General features: G+C 39.6%; 1 protein-coding gene across 1 annotated transcript in view; it reads right to left on the reverse strand.

The window, feature by feature from the left end:
* Positions 1–3,306: 3,306 nt before the first annotated feature.
* TTC29 (tetratricopeptide repeat domain 29) overlaps positions 3,307–24,593 on the reverse strand; it is a 213,863-nt gene continuing 192,576 nt past the window's right edge. Inside the window, exons 12-13 of the mRNA XM_027807747.2 lie at positions 7,577–7,650; positions 3,307–7,200 (exon numbers count right to left, since the gene is read on the reverse strand). Coding sequence (XP_027663548.1) covers positions 7,613–7,650 — 38 coding nt within the window. The 3' untranslated portion in view covers positions 3,307–7,200; positions 7,577–7,612. The remainder of the gene's footprint in view (positions 7,201–7,576; positions 7,651–24,593) is intronic.

A 24,593-nucleotide genomic window follows, 5' to 3' on the forward strand; every position in this document is an offset into this window, starting at 1 on the left:
TGCATATGATGACTGTATTTAAAGCAGACTATGCACACGTACTGGTCTCACAGAAGATGGGGGGAAACCTCCACTATTACATGGAACTTTCTGTCCTCTCATACAGCTCTGTGGAGCCGCTGCGGCACTACAAAAGGCAGAGGAAAGCTCTGCTGTGTTGTGGAGGATGGATTCACGCAGCACAGGCTCGTAGCCGGCATAGGCCCTTTTCTCTGCGGGGTGTAGCTGTTACTTGCCAGATGTGGCCACCCCCAGGCAGCTGCATGCTGGGCCAAATGCTCTGAACTACACCTGGGATTTGGCTGAACCGAAACCGGCTCTGTTTTAGAGGTGTGAAAGCCTCTTTCTGCCTCACTTAGTTGACCCCATGACAGGCTCATCACGTGTAGCCCAGGAGCCTGGCCTTGGTTTCACACGCGCTTTCAGTTGATGAAGACCACTATGTATTTCCAACATCTTTTTCCTTTGAAAAAATAGTTAACTCCACTCTCACTCACAGTCCTGAAGATATTTCACTCATGTCTGATATTAAGAAATGTACAACAGGGACTGCAGAAATGAATCACACCATCTGATGGTAAGATTAAACCCAGCAGCTTTCAAGGGAAAGTGCGCTGTCTCACTGATGGAAATGCCACAGCTCCCTACAGTGGGATATGGGCTCTGGGAGGAACAGAGGGGGTGACTAAGGCAAGCATATTTTTTGCAAATATATTAGTTTAGGGGTTTTATTCTGTTACTTCGCTCACCTTCACAGCCTGTTTTATTTATTTACTTTGCATAAACTACCAAGTTTTTTTGGCACAAATGCTCTTAGAAAGTAATTTTCTAGGCAGATTCTACTATCCTGCAATTTTCTCTTCAGGAAGAAGGAGGAAAAACCCATGACTTATACGAGTGACCCCAACCAGCAACACTGATTGAACATCATTTGCTCCAAGGCGGTTTGGCGTGTGTGCATGTGTACAGCTTGTGCCAGCACAGCACTCCCAGTCCCCAACTACTGTGCCAATCCTGGTACACACAAGTTGTCTCAAAGAATGTTCCCAGTCCCAATATCTTACAGTCTAACTGGCTCCTCCTGCACTTACCATATTCACGCTGATTCTTGACATTTTTCCTGCCCCTGCCAAAGTCACCTTTGCTGGCCCACAAGTTTGTGTTTCAGGAGGTTGAGCTGGCTTAGTCCAGGCTGATTTCACACAAGGGTTATCAAGTGTCTGGCTAGTGAGAACTTCCCCTACAGGCACATCAGTAAGACTTGTTCGTGGTGTTCCCCCTTAGCTTTTCAGAGTATGCAGTGCCAACGCTGGTTGTATTGCTTTTGTAGAGCCCCAGGCACCGGTGGCATGGTAGGTACACAGCCACTTGGCTGACCTACAGCTATAATTTAAAAAAAAGAAGCATTTGCCACACAAGGGAGATGCTGACTGCCATTAGAGCCTCCGTACAATCAGCGCAGGAGCAGTTACATTTTACAAGCTTGCACGGGTGTCCACTCACCGCTGGCTCTGTGCACATGATCTACTCTGTTGTTGCTGGCAAGGCCAGACGCACCCTTCCCTGCCCCCCACGCAAAAGCAGTATGCTAGTACTGGATTTCAGTGTGACAGTAAGAATTCGAAGTGCCATAAATCCTCACCCCTTTCTGCTTAACTGTCCCCATCTCAAGCTTGTTTAGCCATTTCTGCCAAATGCACTGCAAAATGTGAATGCATCGGTGATGCTCTCCCAGAACAGAGGTTTGCAGTGGCGAAATAAAAGCAAGGGCTCTAATTCATCAAAATATTCTAATATCACAGAGCTCCTCTGAGAGCATCAGGGCTCAGCAGACATGAAAGCTCATTGCAATTCAGAATGTAAAAGTTAAAGGGGCTGCTGGGAGAGAGTGGGGCCTGGAGACAGAAGCCAGGTAATCCTGAACTTCCCTTATCATAAATAAATTTTGTTTTAATCTGTACTGTGAGCCTGGTGTGAGTCTGGGCTGCCCAGAAAGCAGACAGCAATGCCAGGGAAACCAATTTCCTGGTACTTACGTGGAAAGGGAGAGTGTCTAATTTTCTCAGTCAACGGATGCTGAGGAGCCAGGAGGCAGACAACTCTTACAAAAGAAAACAGGAGAAAATAACAGTGACCACCATGCTTCTGGGAGGGCTCTTTGAAGACATTTTTAGAGGCACGGCTGTGGTTAAGGCCAGATTCAAGCCACTTCAATTACAAATGGTGAACTGAATGGTGAACTGAAATAGTCCAGGAAGACCAGGGAGCAATGTTGCTAGGGACAGAATAGCTCAGTGTAGGAGGCAGACAACCTTTCAAAGGTGATATACCTCTATAAATGGATAGGTATGTCCCAGACTGGGGGCTAAATGTGGCAGTTACAAGAGCTGGTGTTGAAGGAAGCTGCCTCTCAGAGACAAAGCTTACCTCTCATCAGTCTGTCTCAGGGGAGAAATCTCAGTCCTAGCTGGGTTCAGAGCTGAGTGGGAGCCAGGAGCTGTTGCCACTCCCAAATGCTCCTCCTAGGACACTCAAGTTCCAGTCCCTGGGTCTTCCATGTGCTACTGAAAATCTGCTGTCCACAGATCTTGTCTACCCATACTGCAGGTGGCCAAGCTGCAGAACTGAGCTGGAGAATGGGTAGCTGCTGGGACAAACGGAGACCTTCCCCCATGCCGCGATCCTACATAGAGCCGAGCAATGCTTCAGGGGCTGCACACCATCAGCCCCCCGTGACTTCAGGGAGGGCCATCGCCAGCACTTCAGATCTCACCCAGGTCAGCTGCGCTTTTGTTGCAAAGTTGTCTGTCCGCCTTTCATGTAGTGATGAAACAAACAAGTAACTTCATTGTTAATCTAGTGAAACAGACATATTCATTCAGCAGGGATGGGGACAGGGGATTTTAGTTACTGAATTGCTTTCTCACCTCTTCAGATTAATTCCTCCAAGCGAGCATTGTGGCTGACTCACTTTGTCCGTCCCACAGATGAGATAAGATTAAACAACAGGCTTTCAATTAAAGGCACACTTGCACCTTTCTCTCTTTTTCCTCCTCTGCTAAATGGGCTTGAGAGCTCACTTGACCAACAGCCATTCTGGACTTTTATTCTGTATTTTTAAAAACTAAACTGTAAATGTTTAGAGAGAAAAGTTTATCTCCTAAGGTTAAACCCCTGGCAACGTGCTTTACCATCATAGCTGCTGGGCTCCTTCATGCTCAGCATCACTCTTCGGTGATATGCCTGTGTCAAAAGAAGACTCACACATGGAAATATTCATTAACATGTTTATTTGTTTATCTCCAAAGACAGCACATACATTCTATGTACTTGTTAGCATGTATGGCAAATACAGAGATACTATGAAATTATGCTGTCAAACAAGACACAGTTTCAGGGGGAAAAAAAAAATCCGTCTTCATTCTCTTTGTAGGAGCTGTCCTCAGAAATAACTGAATCTCAGGACAAAGTCCTTGATGTACACCACTTCTCCAGGCTGATGAGTTCTCACCTCATGTGTAATAGCTGAATCTTATAAAACTACTTAAGACTAACCTATTTCTTGCATTTTTACATGTATATTATTGTTTCTGCCAGTTATGTTCTACTTTTTCCTAGCAGGAAACTAAAGTGTGGCTTTAGTAATACCTATCATCAATCTTATTTATTCCATCTATTTCTAGGTAATTATATATAGTGTATTTCTTAGTCTATATTCGGATGGCCTATTTAGAGATGAATGGATTCCTTCCAGAATGGCAATGACCTTTCTATGACTCAAACATTAATTTTCTAAATGGCTTCACAGGTGAAATACCATATATATCATCATAATTAACAAGATATACCCTATTAATGGTCAGAAAACATGCTTTTCATAATTATAAACAGAATCCTTTCTGAGATACAACCTTCCCTTCTGCTATGAATTGTTAGTCAATACACAGTGAAACCTACTAAAACCCTATTCAAAAAGCAGCCTTAATTGTCAGTGTCGCATGCCTTAGGCACCCGCAATACATAGATTTTAGAGACATTGATATTACACTTCAGAACTACTCAAAGATTCATCTGCCATAATACGTTTGACAAGTTTTTGTTTTGAAACAGACAACCAGCATTACAGGTTAAGTTGATTTAGGTGCTTACCTAACTTCATTAAAGTCAATTATGTCTATAATTTCTCAGAGCACAGAAAAACTTGCAACTGCAATTCATAATCTCTCCGAGTCCTCCTTTCTGATCGCGAAGTCTTAAGGGTCAGGAGATTAGAGGCTTTCTGCAAAAACTTGGAGCAAGGATTGCAATGATAATGAACCAGGCAGAGTGGAAAAGAATTCAGTTCTGTATGAGGAGCTCCTTAAAGAAATCAGAGCATCTCTCATGTAAGGAGACAAAGGACAAAAGTTCCACTGTACTAATCTGAGCTCTGATCTCAGCAGATCTTGTGCGCAGGACTATGTCTGACAAGAGATCACCAAAGAAAAGTGATGTTGGAAGAAGTGTTGGTAATTCAGAAAGTGGTGATGTTTTTTCTGAAGAAGTACTGAGCTGACACCGCAGCCAAGTGTCAGTGAGCACCGTGCTTTCAGCTGGATCATGCGAGGTGTTAACACCAAGGCCTGCCCGTGACCCATGGAGCTCTGGCTGCTTCTAACAGCTGGAGAGGTTTATTCCAGGACCCTGCCCAAAGTATAACGTATGGAACGACATTCTGCCTAACCTCCTCACCCCATCCATTTGAAGGGGAAAGCAGAGCCTTTGTTTTCCTGCTGAAGAAGTCTGCAAGGAGCACACCACCTGCATTCTGCCAGATAGTTACTCGTCAGACAAATTGTTACTGGGATGGCAGGCAGGTACGTTTAAAAGCTCAATAAACATAATGTTCTCCCAAAGATTCCTGGCTCTGAAGAACACACATTGAACTTCCATTATTATAGGATGATAAAAGTCCCCTTATTTTTATTAAAAGCTTTATGACTAAAAAGTATTGTTAAAAAAGTACAGGAGAGGTAATGCCTCAGAGGATTAATTTATGACCATTTTTTCACAAGCATACAAAAGCTATCACTTAGTAATGAGTGTAGACTGGCAAAAAGTAATGATGGCCATGGATGCTGTTTAACATAACTGCTTAATAACTTCTGGGACACATACATAGAACGTTCAGCTGCTGCAGAAATGTACATGGGGTTCATAACCCTTAGGAATTTAGAAACTTGTCCTTGAAAAACTGACAATTATCTTTTCTAGAATGTCTGCTTGTTTTATGTAATTTTATATATTTTTTAAACTATGAAAGATAAATTCAAATATGCCATTTTTGGACAATATTCTGATAAAAGAAATTCCAAATATGTCAAACCAGCAACCTCTTACAAGCAGTCATGCTATATTTACCAAGATTAGAAGAGTTTGAAGGTTAATGTTTTTATAATATTTTTCATATCTCATATCAATAGCATTAAAATCTAAGGGGTAGACTGGATAGTTATTGTTTATATTTAATTCATGGTCCTGTTTCTCGGCCTGGTTTTCATAAAGTGTTTACCTCTTTTTAGCATTCAGTCAAGAGATTTGTATGCTTATGTACGTGCATAATTGCATGTAGGAATATTCCTATACAACTTTTCAGCCTTATAAGAACATTCTAAATAAACATTGTCGTAATAAGCTTGGTGTTCAGACTATAAAGACCTCTGGGTAAAAAAATAAGATTACTGAGGTATTTGTATTTATACTGCATGTACACAGTACCTTGGTCAACAATGGTCTAATAAGAGCTAGTTAATGATACACTTTTACCATGCCTTAACAGGGAGAAACCTTACTGTCACATGTCAACCAGTTACTTAAATTGCAAACCTGAAGAAAACCATGAATTGAGTTATTACTACGGCAAAGGCTATTGCTTGCTCAAAGACTGTCATAAAAACTGATTACAGGTCTAATGGACCTTGCTTCAAACTCTGAATCTGGAAACCTCTGTTTGAAGAAAGGAATGGTTGACTATTGAGATTCATAAAGCTTTGTTTATGTAGTTTGAAGGAACAGTTTTTAAAATAAATTCCATTATGAAAGCTTGTATCAGTTTTTCAAAATAAAATTCAAAGGTTCCAAATCCTGCTTTTATGTATATTTTGCAAAGTGATAACCAACATTTTCTCTCCTTTAATTCTTCTTTAGGTCAACAGTGATGGTAATTGGAAAATGCCCTTTGAGGACTCTGAAGACCACAGGAGTCAGACTGCTGTGGGCCATGTGGTGAACCCCGTCAAGAATTTAATCAGCTCAAAATAGGAGACAATCCTTCACACACGCTCCAGAATCAGTGCTTCAGATTATTTATCAAAAAGAATCTAGGCAGAATTTTAGTTTACCTGATCATGTGAATGAATACAGGCTTTGTACAAAAGAGAATTTTGGGTTCAATTTTGAAAATGTGGCATTCTACCAGATGCACTTTCATTGTTAAATATAGTTGTTTCAGCCGTGCCTATAGATTGACGGTACATTTGAGACGGTCAATGGCATTTCAAATGCTTTGGTTGTGCAGGTTTTCAATGGTTTCATGCGTGTGCTCAACCAGATTTTAAACAAACTTAGTTGTGATTTGGGTCCAACCTGTGTTACAGATTAGATCAAAATTGCACCATAGTGTGGCACCCAGGCTGGATCTAGTCTATCAAGTTACAGTTGAACCGCAACTGTTAAGCACAGATGCTAAAGTCACTGATAGCCCTATGAATAAGGCATTGAGCTTGTGGTTTATTTTTTCTGAAAGGGACGATAATCTGGGATTTAAAGAAAACTCTCCAGACACATTTAGAACCTGATCTTACAAGGTATTGAGCATCTTGGACGCCCACTCAGTAGGCATAAATGATGTTTCGTATCTTAACAGAAAGATCTTGACATTTTGGAAGACAATACACATTAGGGGCACAAGATGCAAAGTTTCTATTCTACATTACTCTTTTGTATTTATTTCAGTGACACCAGCTATTTTTGATAAAAACATGTAATACACATTGAAGTCACACTTCAGTCATAAAAGAACTTAGAGCTCTCAGATATTTGCATTGCAACACTGCTCCCATTTAAATGACAAATCCCCACCAAAATTCCTACTTTGTTGCACGACTTTTCAAGGATCTCCTGTACTCATCTATTAGCTTCTCTGTAGTAGGCAGGCATTTTCTATAGAGAAAAACAGCAAATAAAAAACCAGCAATTTTTGTAAGTTTATATATACACTTTGATATCTACTTGTTTTATATTTGCATTCAGCATCTGGTTAATAGCTTTTCTATCTCAAAGGCTTATTTCTGTAAATTAAAAGCAACTACATAAGCAAAAGCAATATAAATTCTAAAACTGGGAGAATAAGTTAAAAATATGAAGGAAATGTGAATTTGTTCATTTATGAGCAGGAAAAATACTGTTATTTGGACAAAGTAGACCAGAGATGATGTGCAACTCCCTGTCAAAATCAGGTTAAATTTTGATACCAATGTCATTTTGCAAAAATCAGCATATTGGTATATAGACTATGGATTAAAAGCAAATACTGTACCAGGAAGGATCTATAACTGGCGTCTTTGGAAGAAACTCACAGGGGCTTTGAAGCACTTGTTTCTTTATCAAGTTCTGTTATTAAAAAAATAAAAAGTGCATTAGTGCTTTAGACTTACAACATTCTAACTGGTAAAAAAGCCTAGAAGGTTTATTTGAAAAACATGCAATACAATAAAAAGTCACAAGAGAAGGAAATCTAAGACAACACAGAGGCAAGCCACATAAGATATAATCCTAGAAACACAGAATTGGCAGGGATTTTTGTTCTTACTTCCTGCGCTTCTGTGCAGTTCCTAAACAGGCCAGTTTTGCAGGACAGGTCCAGGTGGGTCCAGCTGGGACCCAACAAGGAAGATGCATTTGGGAGAAGGTGATGGCAAAGACAGCACTGAAAGATGGCAGGCAGTGAGAAGACCGCCCAGGGAAAGTGAGCAGTGCAAAGCAAGAGCAGGGTGAGGGGACTGCATAAGTAGGGCTGCCACCTCCCAGTGCGGTCCTAATAGGATGTGATCAAATGAGCGGGTGGCTGGGAGGCAATGGCTTAACTCCACAGTTTTTGGCAGCCACACACTTCCTTTGCTGCTGTGATCTGTGATGCTCAGCCTTGTTCCTTCCTTGCTCCATTTTCGCACCAAGCTGCCACCCCCCAGCTGCACTTTCTGCTCTTTTCCCAGTGACTCTCCAGCAACATACCTCCCTCTGCCTAGTTACAACCACACCATCCCTTGGGATTGTTTCCTATTTTGGGAACTACTGATCTGGTTCACTTCTCAAATGAAGAAAGTGCACATATATCTAGTCCCTCCCTGACATTTATTTGTCAAATCTATTCTCAAAGGCTTCTGATGAAGCCATTTCACAACATCCCTGATCTCTCTGTTCCAGTGTTTCACAATCTTATAGCTCAGTTTCTTCCCTAATACTTAAGATAAATATTTATTGCAAATTAAGCTGATTTTTGCCTTGTTCTACCTTAGGTAGCAAAGGAACACCATCCTCTTTTATAATAACCTCTTACAGCTTCAGAGACTGTTTTCCTTCCTCTAATCTTTTCTTTTTGAGGCTAAGCGAATGCAGCCTTCAATATTTGAAAGGAGCTCATGTTTTCTGACCTCTGAGTAATCCTTGGTTGGATCCTTCTCAATTTGTCACTACCTCTTTGCACTGTGATGATTAAAACAGGACTCTCTCTTTCAGTCACACAGGACTCTCTCTTTCAGTCACACCAATACCAATGGTGCTTATATGGCATCCTAATTTAACTCATGTCCAAAATAAATATATTAATCCAGTTCTGATGGAGATGAAAAGTAATGTTCAAAGCAGTGTCTCTGCTGGTGCAATGTTTGGAAGAGATGCAAACTACCGGACTACTGAAGACTCAATAAAATGTATGTTTTGTCATATCATAGGTTTTATTAGGTATAACTGCTAATTAGGACTTCAGAGTTGTATGCAAATAAGAATAGGATAAGTAAATCTATGCAGAATATCTGTGAATTAGTGTAAGTTATCACATGAATCAAATTTTGCAAGGGGGCAACATGTACGTTAGTGGTTTACTCTAACAACGTACATTTAACAATGTAGCAACATTTTCTGAAACCAGGCCTTAAGTACCTGAGTGGAAATTCCTTTACTAGCAGACCATGTCTAAAAAAAATCATCTAATAAAACCTAATCGAATTCAAGGGGCTCTGCTCACAGCTGCAGAGTCTGTAGCTTCTCAGTTTGGCTTGGAGACTCACACACAGCAAAGCAGCTGAGAGCCTCATGCAGTTCAGAGGTGCTAACCAGGGGTCTGGAGTACCTTGCTCCACCCCAGCTTTACACCAGTGTGGTGTTATTGCTCTTTCTAGTGGAAGCTCATTGTTGAAAAAGTGGTGCGAGACAGGTGTATGACTCAAGCCCAAAATGTGACTAGGTATGTGTAGTAACGTACATATTTGCAAGTAATCACACATAAAAGTATGCCTCTGACAGCAACGTACCTTACATACACGGACACATCCAAAAAACAGTGGGGATATGCACATGACAGATGGGGAATTATGGCATAAATTGCTTCTCTCATGCACCTTTTGGCCTTCTGCCTTCACACGTGGACACCAAGCTATTATTGTCTGATTAACAGTTCTATCCTCCCAGCAAATATGAAGCATATCAAGGATAACTGATGGAATACTGAGCCATAAATGTTTTCTTGGCATTTGTTTGGCCTGTGCTATTTGGGAACAATAAAAGCATCTCATATTCATAATGATAATACATATATACCACCACAGATCACACCATCAAGCATTCTCCTTCTATCTTATTGTGTTGTGCAAAATGCAGAGATAAACATTAATATGTATTAATAGTATGTAAATATAATTAATCATAATAGGATGTTCCTGACATATTATCACTGCTGTTGATAAAATATAATTAAAATTGTCTGGTTGAATTTTCAGTGCAGCTAGAATTGGCATCTCTGTTCTTGCTGTTTCCATGTGTCTATCTAAAGATCGTTACACTTCTAAAAATCTCATTATTTCATTATGTTTCTGAGAGAAAGCTAAGAAGAGCTGCTAGTCCTTTACACAATATAATTAGAACAAAGTCATAGAAAAAAATGAAACCCACACCTACAAAGACTGGCGCTAAAATGATCACTAACTCCAGAGAGGACAGGAATTTTAGGCACCATTCTCTCAAAGACTATAAAGAAAATTATACAAGCAACACCTGTGTTCCCAAGCATGCATGCCCACATGATAGGAAAGCATTCAAATCCAAGTTTTGTATTACTTGGAGACTGTTGGACTTTATGAAACAAGAACTCCACTGGAAAGCTCCACAAACTGATGGAGAATCCTAAGAGGCCTATTGTTTTGGGGAGTTGAACGTGCTTTGAAAAAAAACCAAACAGGCAACATTTTGAGGAGATGACAAAATTATGAATGTGACTAGCATGCAGGTGACCCAGAAACCATTTTTCACTCATTTTCATGAGGTAGGAGATACTGAAAGTAGCAGGTGGCGGGCTTGGAGACAAAGGAAGGGGTTCTTCATGCATTGCCAACTGACCCTTGGAACTCTCTGCTGCAGGATGCTGAGGATGCACTAATTTTCTGCTGGCTTAAGAAGTGACATGGCAAACAAATAGGAGAAAAGTCCATACCCTGTCCTACTCTTCCACTATATCCAACTTGCTGAAGTGGTGTAAAATCCTATAATACAGCAGCTCAAACCAAAGACAGCAACAGTGCTGTTATGTTTTCACAAGTATTTAGGTACATGTATGCAAACAAAACCACCACATTGGCAACGGCTGCAAACGTGGGTAAACTCTTACTGTATTGTACATACAACAGTAGTAATAGAAGGCAATGCAGTGTTTTCATTATACCTATTTTCCTTTAATACAATTAATTCCACCTATTCAGATTCACTATTAGCCAATTCTGAATTTTTGTCACAAAAGGGAGAAAAAGCAAGACATATCTCACTGTACTCTTTATACCCTCCCCATGATTTGGCTGGGTATGCTAGATTATCAAGGTGGCATAATGCAACTGATTGGATATAATTCATTGTTGTAATTTAAAAATTACTTGCATTTTTAAAGGTCATTCAGCTGTTTTCAGTTATATAATCTGTAGAATGATGTAATGGTGTCGGAATAAAGACACAGCAGAAAGTAATATGACTGCCAACAACATGCACGTCCCAACTTGCAGAAGATCCTCCTACTTTTTTTCTGTCTTGATAACTGAAAATTGATGCAACGCTTTTTTAAAAAGCAGATTGGCCCTACTTGTTTAGCCATGTATCCTGACTGGGGGTTCACTTGGAATGGAGGCAGTTGTACTTGGGAGGTTTTATGAATATAAAGATTAATGAATTTGTACAATTTGGGCATGCAAAGCATTTTTATCAGCCATATTCCATTTAGAATAAGCAGTAAACCATATATAAGGGTTGTGTCAGAGTTTACTGAATAGGGCCCTTGGTAGCTAATGTAACATTTCTCCAACAAATCAAAGGTATTGTTCTATGCTCACATGAATATACAGTAGCCATTACCTTAAATTTAAAACTCACTGTGAGCAGCAAACACACTGTGGGGATATGAAGGCCATATTGTATCAGCGGAGTCTGCAGAGATTTTCTTCATATGGCTTTGCCTGCTTGAAATATATGTTGCAGTTGAAAGCTAAAGGGATTACTTTTGAATAGTCATCACAAAGGTTGATTATATTCGTATATCATTTAGCTGGACCCTGCAGGCTATTATTCCATTAGCTGTGCTGGCCCTGCACTGTCAAAAAGTTGATCATATAATGTAAAAAGGTTACATGCTCTGTTAAGGTATGTGAAATAACTTGAAACAGTAATCTTTTAAGAGCACTACAGCTTTGTAGTTGAAGGTAGATTGCATTTAAAATAAATACCAGCAAAATGGAATAAATACAATAAACCTACCTCTGTTTCCTATTTTTCCTATTTTCAATAGGTCATACATAATTTGAGTAAGTTAATTGTACCAGGTAAGATGTTGGCTATGGAGTATTTTTTTTCAACCTCACATCCAAAGAACTATACCTCAAAATAGCTGCATCTTTATGCAAAACACTCACTGAAATTACGTTTCTGGTGAAAAAGATTTGCTGATTATGTTTCCCTTGCACATACAAACACACACACATTTTCTTTCAGTGCTTAATAAAATGGATCTTCAGACGGTTCCATTATGTGGATGCCTTAATATTATTTTATGCTAAAACATGGACAGCGCATTAGATTGAAAGCATCTTACTGTTCCACGAGGCAGAGTAATCGCAGACTATCCCCAGATAGCAAATGCTCCCATTGGGGAAACGATACCAACAACACAGGCTAATGAATCACAGCGGTTATTAATCACGGGCATTTGTAAAAGCCACGTATAATAGAGATGAACTCTCAAGATTAGAAAGGTTAGAAGGTGGGACCGAGAAAAGGACAGATCATCCAATTGCATTTTAGAATAAGTTTATGGACAAGCATTTGCTTCAGTACAATTGTGCCCATACTCGCTTCAGTCTTTCTAAGCAGGCAGAAAAAGAGAAACAATTTTGTCAGCTTGGTTCACTTAGCTTTCAGATCCTTGTAGGAAAATATGGCAAAAATAAATAAATAAATGCACACATACAAGACCCTTAGGGCTTATGGCCTAGTTAGGAATGAGCCAGTGCTTCCTTTATTAGACAAAGTTGTTTAATTTAGATTGTAAAAGCGAGAGTTGGTTCTGTTTCAGTATACCATATATATTATTCAGGGCAATGAATGAGTCTTTATGAGTACAAATGGGAGCCTTTAATGAACTGCAGCAAATGTTTGAGCAGGTAGGTTTCTCTGAATAAAGGCTTCACAGATGGGTAAGTTTATGAATGAGAACCAGAATTTATTTGATATGCTTTTAAAGAGCCTGCTCAGACTATGGCACTATAAGGAAAGTGCAAGGTTTTTCTGGTTTGGATGAGAAAACCTAACGGGAATATGAATTTGTCCCTGCCTAATAACTTCCATTGTTTACTTATTCATATTCTACAGTCGTCAGACAAGTTAATCTTTCTCTCTCATGTAGTTTGGGCATGTGCCAGACATTTGTACAACAATGGAAATCTCTCTTGATCTTACATTTTTCAGTTCTGTTCATTGAAAAATTATACACTAGACTGACAATACAGTATAGCAGCATCTTTTGCAGAAACCATTTGTTGAATATCCACTTTACATAACAGCTCTATCAGGTCTGGTTGTTGACTGTAGGTAGAAAAAAGGGATTTTCTCAAGGCCAAAATATGACATTCTGTCTTTTGAGTATCTGGAAGTTAGAGATCACAAAAACTCTACGCAAATTTTGGTGACACAGAAGAATCAGCTTTGACAAACAGTCATCAAGAAGATCATGTCAAGCATGAAGAAACCTAAACAAAATAGCAGCTGGTTTTTAGTTTACAGTTTTTCCTTAACTGTCAACAAATTCTTTGAAGTTTCAATACAGCATATCACCTAGGGCTCTACTCAAGCCAAGGTAGGGAGAAATCAAAGAAACAATGTCTCCGATTCAGTATCTTGAAACTTTCTCAGTCAAAGGCAAAGTTTTCCAAGCCACACAAAGCAGGCTGAGCATCTGCCAAGCTGGTTAATTAAGGTTTCCACAGTGCAAAGCAGAATTCCCAGATGGCCCAGAGAAGAGTTTCTTTTCCTTCACCCCCACCCAGATGCAAAATAAAGATTGCAGCTGGAACCTACTTGCTTTCTCACAGCTGGAACCTACTTGCTCTCTCCTAAAGACGGGACAAGCCCCAGGGGAACTTGCTGAGAAAGCAAAGTTCTGAGCAAAGCAGGGGTGCTCACTCTCATGGTAGAAGCCAAACTCACCCTTGGCTACCCTGAGGAGCTGGTGAGGACAGAACATACAAGCAGTATAAAACCACTCGCACTACCTCTATCTCTGCTGAGAGCCGCGAGCCATGACTAAAGATTGAGCCCAAAAGCTATTTAGAAATCCTTATGAAAGGAAGTCCTTATCTTGCTCACAGAAGTGGTATATTATAGTCCTGGAGAACTTTTGCCAGCATTTTTAAAGATATTCCTATAGGCTTTTACAAAAATACGTGTATCTTAATGATATATGCACAGAAGTTTTTAATGGAGTTTTTAGAGCTATGAATGAAATCCAACCTCATTACAAAGAGCAAAGAAGCAGTGAGTGGACTGATGTTTCAGACAGCATAATGATCACAACAGAAGCAGCATATTGGTTCCCAATTTCTGTGCAGAATTGTAATCGCTACATTCATTTTAAAACAAAGCAAGGTGTATCAGGTGCTCAGTTAATACAATACAGTAGATGTGAAAACACAGATATCAGACATGAAGATTCTAAGATGATTCTAAGACCAATTAATGCCCAAGCCGCTACACTGAAAAATTCTTGCTGTCTTCCCCCAAAGCACTACAGTCCTTGTCCTGTAAAACATTTAAATACTCTGCTTGAGGACCTACTTTATGCACTTACTATGCAACCTTCTTGCATGGCTACACATGAAACCTCATACCTTACTTTCACTCATATAGACATACTGCATTAAGTCTGTTAAGTACTTGTTATAAAGGCACAATTAAAAACTGTAAGACAGGCTAGCAGGACAGTCCATAACTGCATTTTGTAAACCCTACCTTCTATACATTGAGAGAAATATGTCACTGAACAGAGGAGCTCAGTATTTAAATCACTGGTAGTGTGTGATATTTATTTCTGAATATGCAGCTTGATATATCTTCAAAGGATCTGGCTGTCAGAGAGTTCTCAGCACCCCTTTCTCTGAAATTCAGGTCCCTCAAAGGTGTCCCAAAGGGTGGAAAAGCTGGAAAGCTCAGATTACCTAAACACCTCTTGCTTAATTATATACCATTAGCTTAGTGAGGTTCAAATACAGTATCAGACTGCTCTGATTAGAAGTATCCCTGATTTTAGTTATTTTTGCTCTTATCTCTGTGTTTTGACATCAGTGCTGTATGTAATTTTGAGAGTTTCTTGTTCTGCATTTTCTCATTCTTTATGTCCTGGTCTGGCTCTGCTGTTTCGTGGCCTCTAAAGGCTTACCTACTCTTCTAGAATTTCATGTAAGAGTACTTCTTCATGGTTCTTTCTTTGAGCATCTCCACTGACTACTCTGGCTGGTAGCTCACAAACTGTTTATCATCCAAGGCCTCTATAATGCATTTTTTTTTCCCTGGGAAACTGTTGTCCAAGAGCTTAGCCAAAGGTATCTTCTGGGTACAAAAACCAAAGCCAGTGAAGCAAAGAAAATCCAGCAATATATCTGCTACAAAAAAAAGGATGCCAGGGAGATATTTTTTGTTTCTCCTTAACTGACTTTAGCTTTACATTTTCTAATGCACCTTAGGCATGAGTGAATCCTCTCTGGCTAAGGAGATGTAGAGGAGGCATCTGGAAGATTATGTTCTTCAAAAAGAACATACAGAATCCCTTACGGAAATATCAGTTTTCTTGTGACTCAGGTTTTCTGAGGAGAATATTGTTCTCCATAGCAGCTAAAGTCCTCCTCTAAGACTGATGCACAGTGCTCCTACTTCACTCTTAAAAAAATAACACAATAAAGAACAGCTGCTGGAAGTTAAGGTCCTGGTTTATGCAAGGCCTTTGCATTCACATGTGGTGACATCGATATAATGTTATGTGAGATAACTCCCACAGGCACTTTGGAGAAGCTTCTTTGTCTCAGCTTTCCTTGTTGATTTCACCAAGAGTAAGATCAGACCTACTTCTTTTCATCAGGCATTGGGAACAATACATTTGTTGGTCAGAGCAACACCGAGTGTTGGGTTTCTCCCTCTTAGTTTTTGGATTTATGGCCACGTTCTTCCAGACAACTGGGGACAACTTGAAAGGCCATTACTTGTCTTCTTCCATCTTTAAAGATAAGTGAAGGACTCCAGCTTTCAGGCCAGTCATCTGCTTTTTTTGATGAGAAATAGACTCACATGAAAAAAAGATTACACTGAAAAATGGAAATGGATTTTCTGTTTTATTAGTATTCAGCATAAGACTAGTGAGCTACTTAAAAAAGTTACAGAACTACAGAGACCTTTAAGAACATGCCAGTAGAAGCTAGAAATGAAAAATAAATGCTCTGGCTAGTCTGGGCCCAATCCTCAAGTGATGCAACCACTGCAGTTTCACTGAAGTCAGCATGGTTATGTCAGCTTTGCCAAATTGCTTCAAACCAGGTCTTTTCAGAAAACATTTGACTTTGGTGATTTTAAATTAACTTTGAAATATGCCATACAAATCACATTGTTTTGCTCTAGGAACAGCAGAGCTTTAGAAACGTCCACCAGGCAAACAAATGTCTCCATAAAGTAAAAGCTGTTGCCCTGCCACTCCACTCCCTGCTTGCAGTGGCACAGCTGCGAGAACCACCACCAGATACTTTCAGTGTGGCAGAGACCTAACGAGGCTGAAGGGAGACATGGACTTCTAGGCCTGAGAGAAGGAGAGCAGCAACAGGTGATCTGGTTTCTTTTGGACCTTTCCCCCAACCACGATTCAAGGGGACAAAAGGAAACAGGGTTAATTCTGTGTTGCTGCCATAAGTTAGACTGTTAAGGAAATACTGGACTCTCTCAGTTCTTCTTTCCCTCATAAAGGCATCAGTGGAAGTGGAGGCAGACACCGTTTCAGTTACAGTTGCTGCTAGTTTGAAATGCCTTCCTAAGATGTGGTAAATCATGCGAAGAAGTCACCTGATGAGAAATAAGGAAAGAATTTTTCCCCAGGGCACAAGTCTGAGAGGGATTCTGCCAGATTTTTCTTTTTTCTTCCTGTTTAACTGGTCTCAGAGTCCAGGAAATCTATTTTGAAATTAACATAGGTTTGAAAATATCACAATTTCTCCAAATTCACCAAACAACTGTAGAATTTAAGATAATTTAGGTATCTGAATCTACTACAGACCTGGGGACCCCTTGATTGTGCCATCATCCTCTTTGCAGGAGGAAGTGAGAGTCCCTTTGGAAGATAGATAAATTTTAAGCATTAGGTAGAGAAGACTCTAGGTAACAGTAATTCGATAATTTAACACTAGACTGTACCCAGATGAATGTTTGGTGCTTTGATAGGAAAGCAGGTCTTCCTGATAAAAAAAATAAATGGGCAGCTTTGCCCTTAAAATCCATGCTGTAATCTGTATGTTCTGATCAAATCACATTCAAAACTTATAAAAAAGTTCACAAGGTATAATAGCCAAAATTTCTTGCTATATAAATTAGCATAAGACATCCCTACTTGGAGGTTTAAGAGCCTTCAAGTGAAGCCTTGTTCCAGCAGAAGGAATATATCACAGGCACAAATCTTGAAAATTGCCCTTCTTCCAACAGCAGAGTCCTGGTTTCATCATGGAACCATAGAATCATTTAGGTTGGAAAAGACCTTTAAGATCATCAAGTTCAACCCAGCAGTGCCAAGTCCACCATTAAACCATGTCCCTAAGTGCCACATCTAAAGTTTTTTTAAACACCTCCAGGGATGGTGATTCCATCACCTCCTTGGGCAGCCAGTTCCAATGCTTGATAACCTTTTCAGTGAAGAAATTTTTCCTAATATACAGTCTAAACCTCCCCTGGTGCAACTCAAGGCCATTTCCTCTCCTCCTGTCACTTGTTACTTGGGATGAGAGACCGACCCCCACCCGCCTACAGCCTCCTGTCAGGCAGTCGCAGAGAGCGATAAGCCCCCCCAGGCTCCTTTTCTCCAGGCTAAACACCCCGGCTCCCTCAGCCGCCCCTCACAACACTTGTGCCCCAGCCCCTTCCCCAGCCCCGCTGCCCGTCTCTGGACACGCTCCAGCCCCTCAGTGTCCCTCCTGCAGCGAGGGGCCCAAACCTGAACACAGGATTCCAGGGGCGGCCTCACCAGTGCCCCGTGCAGGGGGACAGTCACTGCCCTGGTCCCGCTGGCCACGCTGTTGCTGACACAAGCCGGGATGCTGCTGGCCCTCCTGGCCACGGTGCTGGCTCATGTTCAGCCAGCCACCGACCAGCACCCCCAGGTCCTTCCCAGTCACTCTGCCCCAGCCTGTAGTGTTGCGTGGGGTTGTTGTGAGCCAAGTGCAGGACCTGGCGCTTCTTTTCTTCTCACACACTTTCACTGCATAAAACTGGCCTTGACCTATGGGTCCAGCCTGTCCAGACCCCTCCGTAGAGCCTTTCTACCCTCCAGCAGATCAACACACCCGTCCAACTTAGTGTTTTCTGCAAACTGACTTGAGGGTGCACTTGATTCCCTTGTCCCGATCATCAAACAGGACTGGTTCCAGCGCTAAGCCCTGGGGAACATCACTTGTGACCAGCCACCAGCTGGATGTGGCTCCATTCACCACTGCTCTTCGGGCCTGGCTGTCCAGCCAGTTTTTAACCCTGTGAAGAGCACACCCGTCCAGGCTGTAAGCAGCCAGTTTCCCCAGGAGATGCTGTGGTAAATGGTGTCAAAGGTTTTATTAAGGTCCAGGCAGACAACATCCACAGCCTTTTCCTCACCCACTAGGTGGGTCACCTTGTCATAGAAGATCAGGTTCACCAAGCAGGACCTGCCTTTCATAAACCCATGGTGGCTGGGCCTGATCACCTGTGTGCAAATTCATTTATTAGGCATAAAACTAGAAACTGTACTTTGGCTTCTTCTGGGGTCTGCTTACATTGTACCTGCTATATTATGAACCAGCTAAGAAGAATATTTGTATCATGAAAGAACAGAAATGCCAACCTTTCGCAGAGGCTTTGAGCTGAGCACTGGTTTGTCGTGAACTCGACAGACTGTGCTAGAGCAGCGCCAGGCCAGTGCACTCAGTAACGTGAACAACCGTCTTCTTTACGTGCACCTTCAGCTATCGCATGAACTCAGCGCGCACAAAGGGAGCACGGCGGGTCACAGGCAAGCCTGTCAGGCAGATGGCAGCAGGCTACCCGTCTTGGAAAGGTTTACTTGCCTGACTGCAAATCTCTCTGGTGAACTGCTTGCTGTGGTTCTCTTTTAATTCTTAATCTTTGCCTCTCTGTTTAATTCCTAGCTGCTTTGGAGACCTGTTGTAACACAGCAGTTAAAAAAATATTCACATGTACTGTCGGGCCTCCCCAAAGAGCACTAACTTGACACGTAGGCCATGACAGCTGGGCTTGGACTACTAAGAAATCTAATCCAGGGTTTCCATCATCTCAGTTGTTGCCTTTCTTTCATTACAGTTTGACTCAGCCCCTAATGGGTTCAGCTTTATAAAATCAGAAAAAGAGGAAAAGAAAGCAATTTATTCATGTTTCACTAAAGCTCACAGAAGACATGAAATTTCTCTAAAAATGCAAATTATTTTGTGCCACACAAGTGAGACTGGGCAGCTAAAGCTCTTAGAGGAAGGCTCTTTCCCAGGGCTAATGTTTTTATACCCAGTGATTGAATAAATTGATCCCTTTATTATCACACCTCTGTTACTCTCCTTTTTCTTCAGAAGAACGCAACCAAAGCTACCAAAGTGCCCTTTTTAATTCTAAGAAAATTGATTATGCGTGTTAATTTTGTTTTTAATCCCAGACATATCAAAATAAACACCATAGACATGTGTAGCAGAAATCAATATCTCTTAAGCATCAAGTTGGTAAAAACAAGGATTTAGTAAGAATCCAAGATGTAAAAGACTAATGTACAAACTAAGCCCTTATTTATGTAATGTGCCTTTATACAAGCTCAATATAAACCTGAAAGAAACTATTTCAGAAGAGCAGAAATGGTTTACTTGCACTGCATCAAAAATGACCCCATAAGACCTTCTTTACTGAGATAGCCCAGATATTTAATGTGAACATATGTTTTTAAAGGATTTCTTGTCTTATGTCCAGTCATTCTTGTTAATTCATGGGACAGCATACTGCAGATGTTCTCTTTTTTATGTTACATAAAGCAAAAATTACATTTAACAAGTGTAAGGTTGGTCATAAAAAATAAATAAAAATAGACTCTTAAAAGCTGGGAAATCACAAAGTGAAGCTATCAGTCATTCTTATTGAGAAGGGTGAGGACAATGTGAAATAAAACTTGCACATCTATGAACAGACATTCCTAAAATGCCAGCACTTGGCTGTTATTTCACATTCTCTGTAGGTTGCTTTCATCAGCCCAATATTTCTTGCTTTAGGGTAAGCTGCAATGCACATTTTCACTAGATGCTCTTTCTAGTCCCTGACTTCAATTTTAATAGTAATTAAATTAAATATTTTGAACCTACCTGCAAGCTTGTTTACTTGACAGAACAGAAAACTAAGTCAGCATTAGTTTTTGAGCGTTCTACTTCTGGGTAAGAACTTTAGTTATGCAGTTATTTTAACAGTAGTATTCTTCATTAATGTAATTGTTTAATATGCAAATAAAGTAACTTTCACAAAGATTAGTTTTCTAATACTAATCAAAATCTAAGTACCAGTTTGTGCACCTTATTGATACATACATTAATCATATCATTACTATTGGTATTTAATTCTGCATGTTTTTACGCCTTCCTGAGTGCATGTGAAGTAAGCAATACCTCTTCAAAACCCAGAATATTCTCTTCTGTTTCTTACTGACACTGAAGATCTTCATCCTGCATACATCATTTGTACCCAAGTACTATTCTCCCCCAAACCTCTTCTTAAACTGGCATAAAATGGCATATTCAAAAACTTACAGCAACTCTTAGAGATCTGGTGCAGTATAAATTCAAGCCAAGACATGGAACCAAAATGGCTTGTGAGGCAGCGAGGTCAGATTTCCTTTTATCAACACACAGAGGACGGGCAGAAAAGGTGTTCCTTTGGACCACTAACCACCATTTGACACTACCGAAACTTGCTGCCTCACCTCGATGAGATGGATGGTGCCTACAATAAGTCAACAGTGAGACTTCAACACAGTTTCAATCTTTCCCAAAAGCAGGTACTTCTGAGGTAACACAATCCCAGCACCAGCTCTCTTATTTGGAAAGTTTCACAAGTATTAACTTTAGTTCTTTCTAACATCTGGATACAGCCATGAAAGATCAGATTAGACACTGCCAAATGCCAGCAACACGGGATTGATTTGCATAGATTAAGAGACTTTGGTTTGAAGCATGACTGAATGTCTCATTTTGATGTGTTATTTATGTTATGGATAATGTTACCCGATTCACACCAGAATGACTACATCCATGGAGGCACATCCACATGTTAGCTAAATCAATTCTGAATTTTGGTCAGTCTTCCTTACTATTCTAGACATCTAAGTGAAACTCAAAAAAAGGGAATCATTCTGCGGTCTTCTAGGACATTGTTAATTTAGAGATCACTAAGTAAATTCACCTATATTAGAAGCTTAGACTTCTCAAATACACATCTTTTTGAGATATATACATTCACACTATTGTTTGTAATGGCAAAAAAGCTTCACAATTAATAATTATATGAAAAGGCAAGTTTAGTATGAAATTGGTTTTCCTATTTTACAGGAAAAACATGTCACAGTGAGCAATACTTACAACTCAGTTCCCTGGGAGCTTTTAAATAACACTGTAACAAACCAGAGTATTTTATTTTAACTTATTCTGAAGTTTAATTACACACCCCCCCCAAGGATTTACAAATAAAGACTACAGCCAATGGTATTGTAAAAGTAGTTTTAGTAGAGAAGCTTGAATTATGAAATGTGAGAGATTTATTTTGAAGAGTTCTGAATCTGTTTGTGGACAACTACACATATTAAGACAATGCCAATTAATTATTTTGCATATAATACCTTTGCTAAGGAAATATCTATTCACTGAAAGTAGGGGTAAACAAACAACTTAATGTGAGCTATGTCACTGCCAAATTAGTGGTTCAGGTCTGGACTGAATCCTGATTTTGTAAAATTTCACAAGTCTCTTCATTAACCACTGGAGAGATTGGTACTAAATGGTTGTAATTTTAATAATCTGAACTGAATTCTTCCATTAATGGCAACTGAAATTGGCATTTTTGATGAAAAATTTTTTGTGCAGCTAGGTATTTTCTGTAAAAAGTTAGGTTAAGGTTTTTACCTCACACTCAAGTCACCAAGGGAATTAAAAATCTTAAAACTGTATTTGCATTCCATCTCTCCTCAACGATACTAAAATTATGGTTGAACCTCGCTTCTAAAGATGTTATATTAAAAAAAAAAAGAAAAAAAAAGAGAGGGTAGAGAAATGAAAAATATACTAACTAGATCCTCAATAGTCTTAAAACAGACTATAAAGAACTATCTTGAACGTAAGTGAGCTATGAAGGGAATCATAAACTACTCTCCCCAAACTGAGACACTGAATCAGGCATCAGCGAGTGCCTGAGAATCTCACTTTTTCAGTTTTCCAGTTTAAAAGCTTGAATCAATACCCTCTGAATTTTTAGGAGTATAGTCCAACCGTACAATTCACATAATATAAACCTGTTCATTGAAGTACCTTAACAGAAGTTAACTCCTACTTAATAACAGAAGTCCCCAAATACTTTATTTTTAGGGTTTCTTCAAAACTTCACTACTTTTAATTCCTGACCTAAACCTACCAATAAGACACTTCATAAAAAAAGTCTGTTCTTGTGTCAACATTATCCTTTCATTTAAAAGGTGTTCTAACTTGGTGTTTATTCATCTGTGCATGTGTATGCACTCTGGTAACTATGCTGGGATTCGGAACATGCACTAAGTATTTAATTGTATGCAGAATGCACACCAGCAAGCTTAAAAAGATATATGTCAGGATTTTAAAAATTTGTCGGTTTTTTTTTTCTCATATTGCATTATGCTGCTACTTAACTAACTTGAAAGCAAAGGGGCCTTATACCTGCAGATAAGGCCTTATTACAAAAAAGGTTATATAGTGTCAACTAAGGTTACATTCTTACCTACATACTTTTATGCATTGTTCTTTTAAATGTAAGTCTTGACTAGGTAAAGAAAGCAAATACAAAACCCAGCAGGCTTAGGGCACTGTAAAGTAAAAGATTAAAAGTTAAGCTTTTGAATAAAGGACATGAATTTTTTGTCATTTTTTTGTTCTTCATATTTTTTCAAAATTTAAATAAATCGTGACAACTTAATTCAAATATACATCATACATTTGTGAGAAAAAGTAATCTGGGAAAAATGTAATATGCTGGCTTTAAAGATAACATTGAAAAGCTCACACAACATACCACAGAGCACATACCACATCTTCTGAAATTTCCAAAACAAGTTAGCAAGGCTTGAACCTTTCAGGACTCCTTTACAAACAGAAGATCAGCCAAAAAAAGTCACAATGGATCACAAATTGAATTTTTCATTTCTTTTGAATCTCTGCCCTCCCTTTTTGGTTGACCAGACAAAACTCTTAGAAGATACAAATCTTTCCTTCTTTGAATGCTGATGCTTTCTACTGTTTCACTACATTTATGTATTCCAAATTCTTTCTCTCTCTCCCTTCCTCTCAAGTGCCCAAAGGCTTCTAGGATCACTTCACTGAATTGTTCCCTCTATTTGTTTCCCCAAAGAGGTTCAAAATATTCGTCCAATATCTAATGCAGTGGTACTTGCCTAAGTCGGCAGACGACTTAAAGCAACGTCCCTTGAGGAGTAAGCTGCTTCTTCCATTCCCAATTTGATTAGGATGTTCTCTCTAAATTCAAATAATGACACTTTGCTATCAAGCCCCTTCATCTCTGATTATTTAACCAGTGCTGTGAGAAAAAGAACTAGGAGTCAACATCCTGTGAGGAAAGAAATGCAGGGAAAAGATGGAAGAAAACCCTGAAGACAGCAAAGCTGTGAAAAGAAGGATGAAGGAAGGAGGAGTGGAAATGGTCATGAAATATACAGTGATTTTTTTCAAATAACTAATGAATAAGACAATAAAGTGAAGAAACAGTAAGTCACTAAAAGTTTAGTTACCACATAAGGTTGTATTCTGACACTGATTACTGTGGAAGCTTCCCCTGGACTTTTCAACGGAATGTATAGATGTCTCTAACATATAGCTTTTAATTAAAAGCAGAATCAGGGCCTCTGTAGTTTGACATGCCTGTCAGAAATTCCCTTGGATAGCACAGGAGAATGCAGCCTGTTTTGCAGTCATTCTGCATCGTGCTCATTTGCCACTGACACAGAAACCTGCTCATTGCTACAAGAACATCAACTTGATACCATCATTGCACCTACAAATCACTGATGACTCCCTGGTTTTAAACTGAACTCTAATGTTAACTTTCAGGATACCAAGATATTGGAGACAATTCTCTAAAGTAGAAAAGCTGAAAGATTTCAGGATATAGGCATAAACCCACAACTTAGTCCACTACTTTATTTTATTATCTTTGTGCAGTCCTCATAGAGTATGGATTTCAGGTACCACATCTCCGCAGATTACATTATTTTCTATTTCTATTTGTGTCCTTACTAT

Source organism: Falco cherrug, chromosome 1 (assembly GCF_023634085.1).
Source record: "Falco cherrug isolate bFalChe1 chromosome 1, bFalChe1.pri, whole genome shotgun sequence".
In the NCBI taxonomy this organism is placed as follows: Eukaryota; Metazoa; Chordata; class Aves; order Falconiformes; family Falconidae; genus Falco; species Falco cherrug.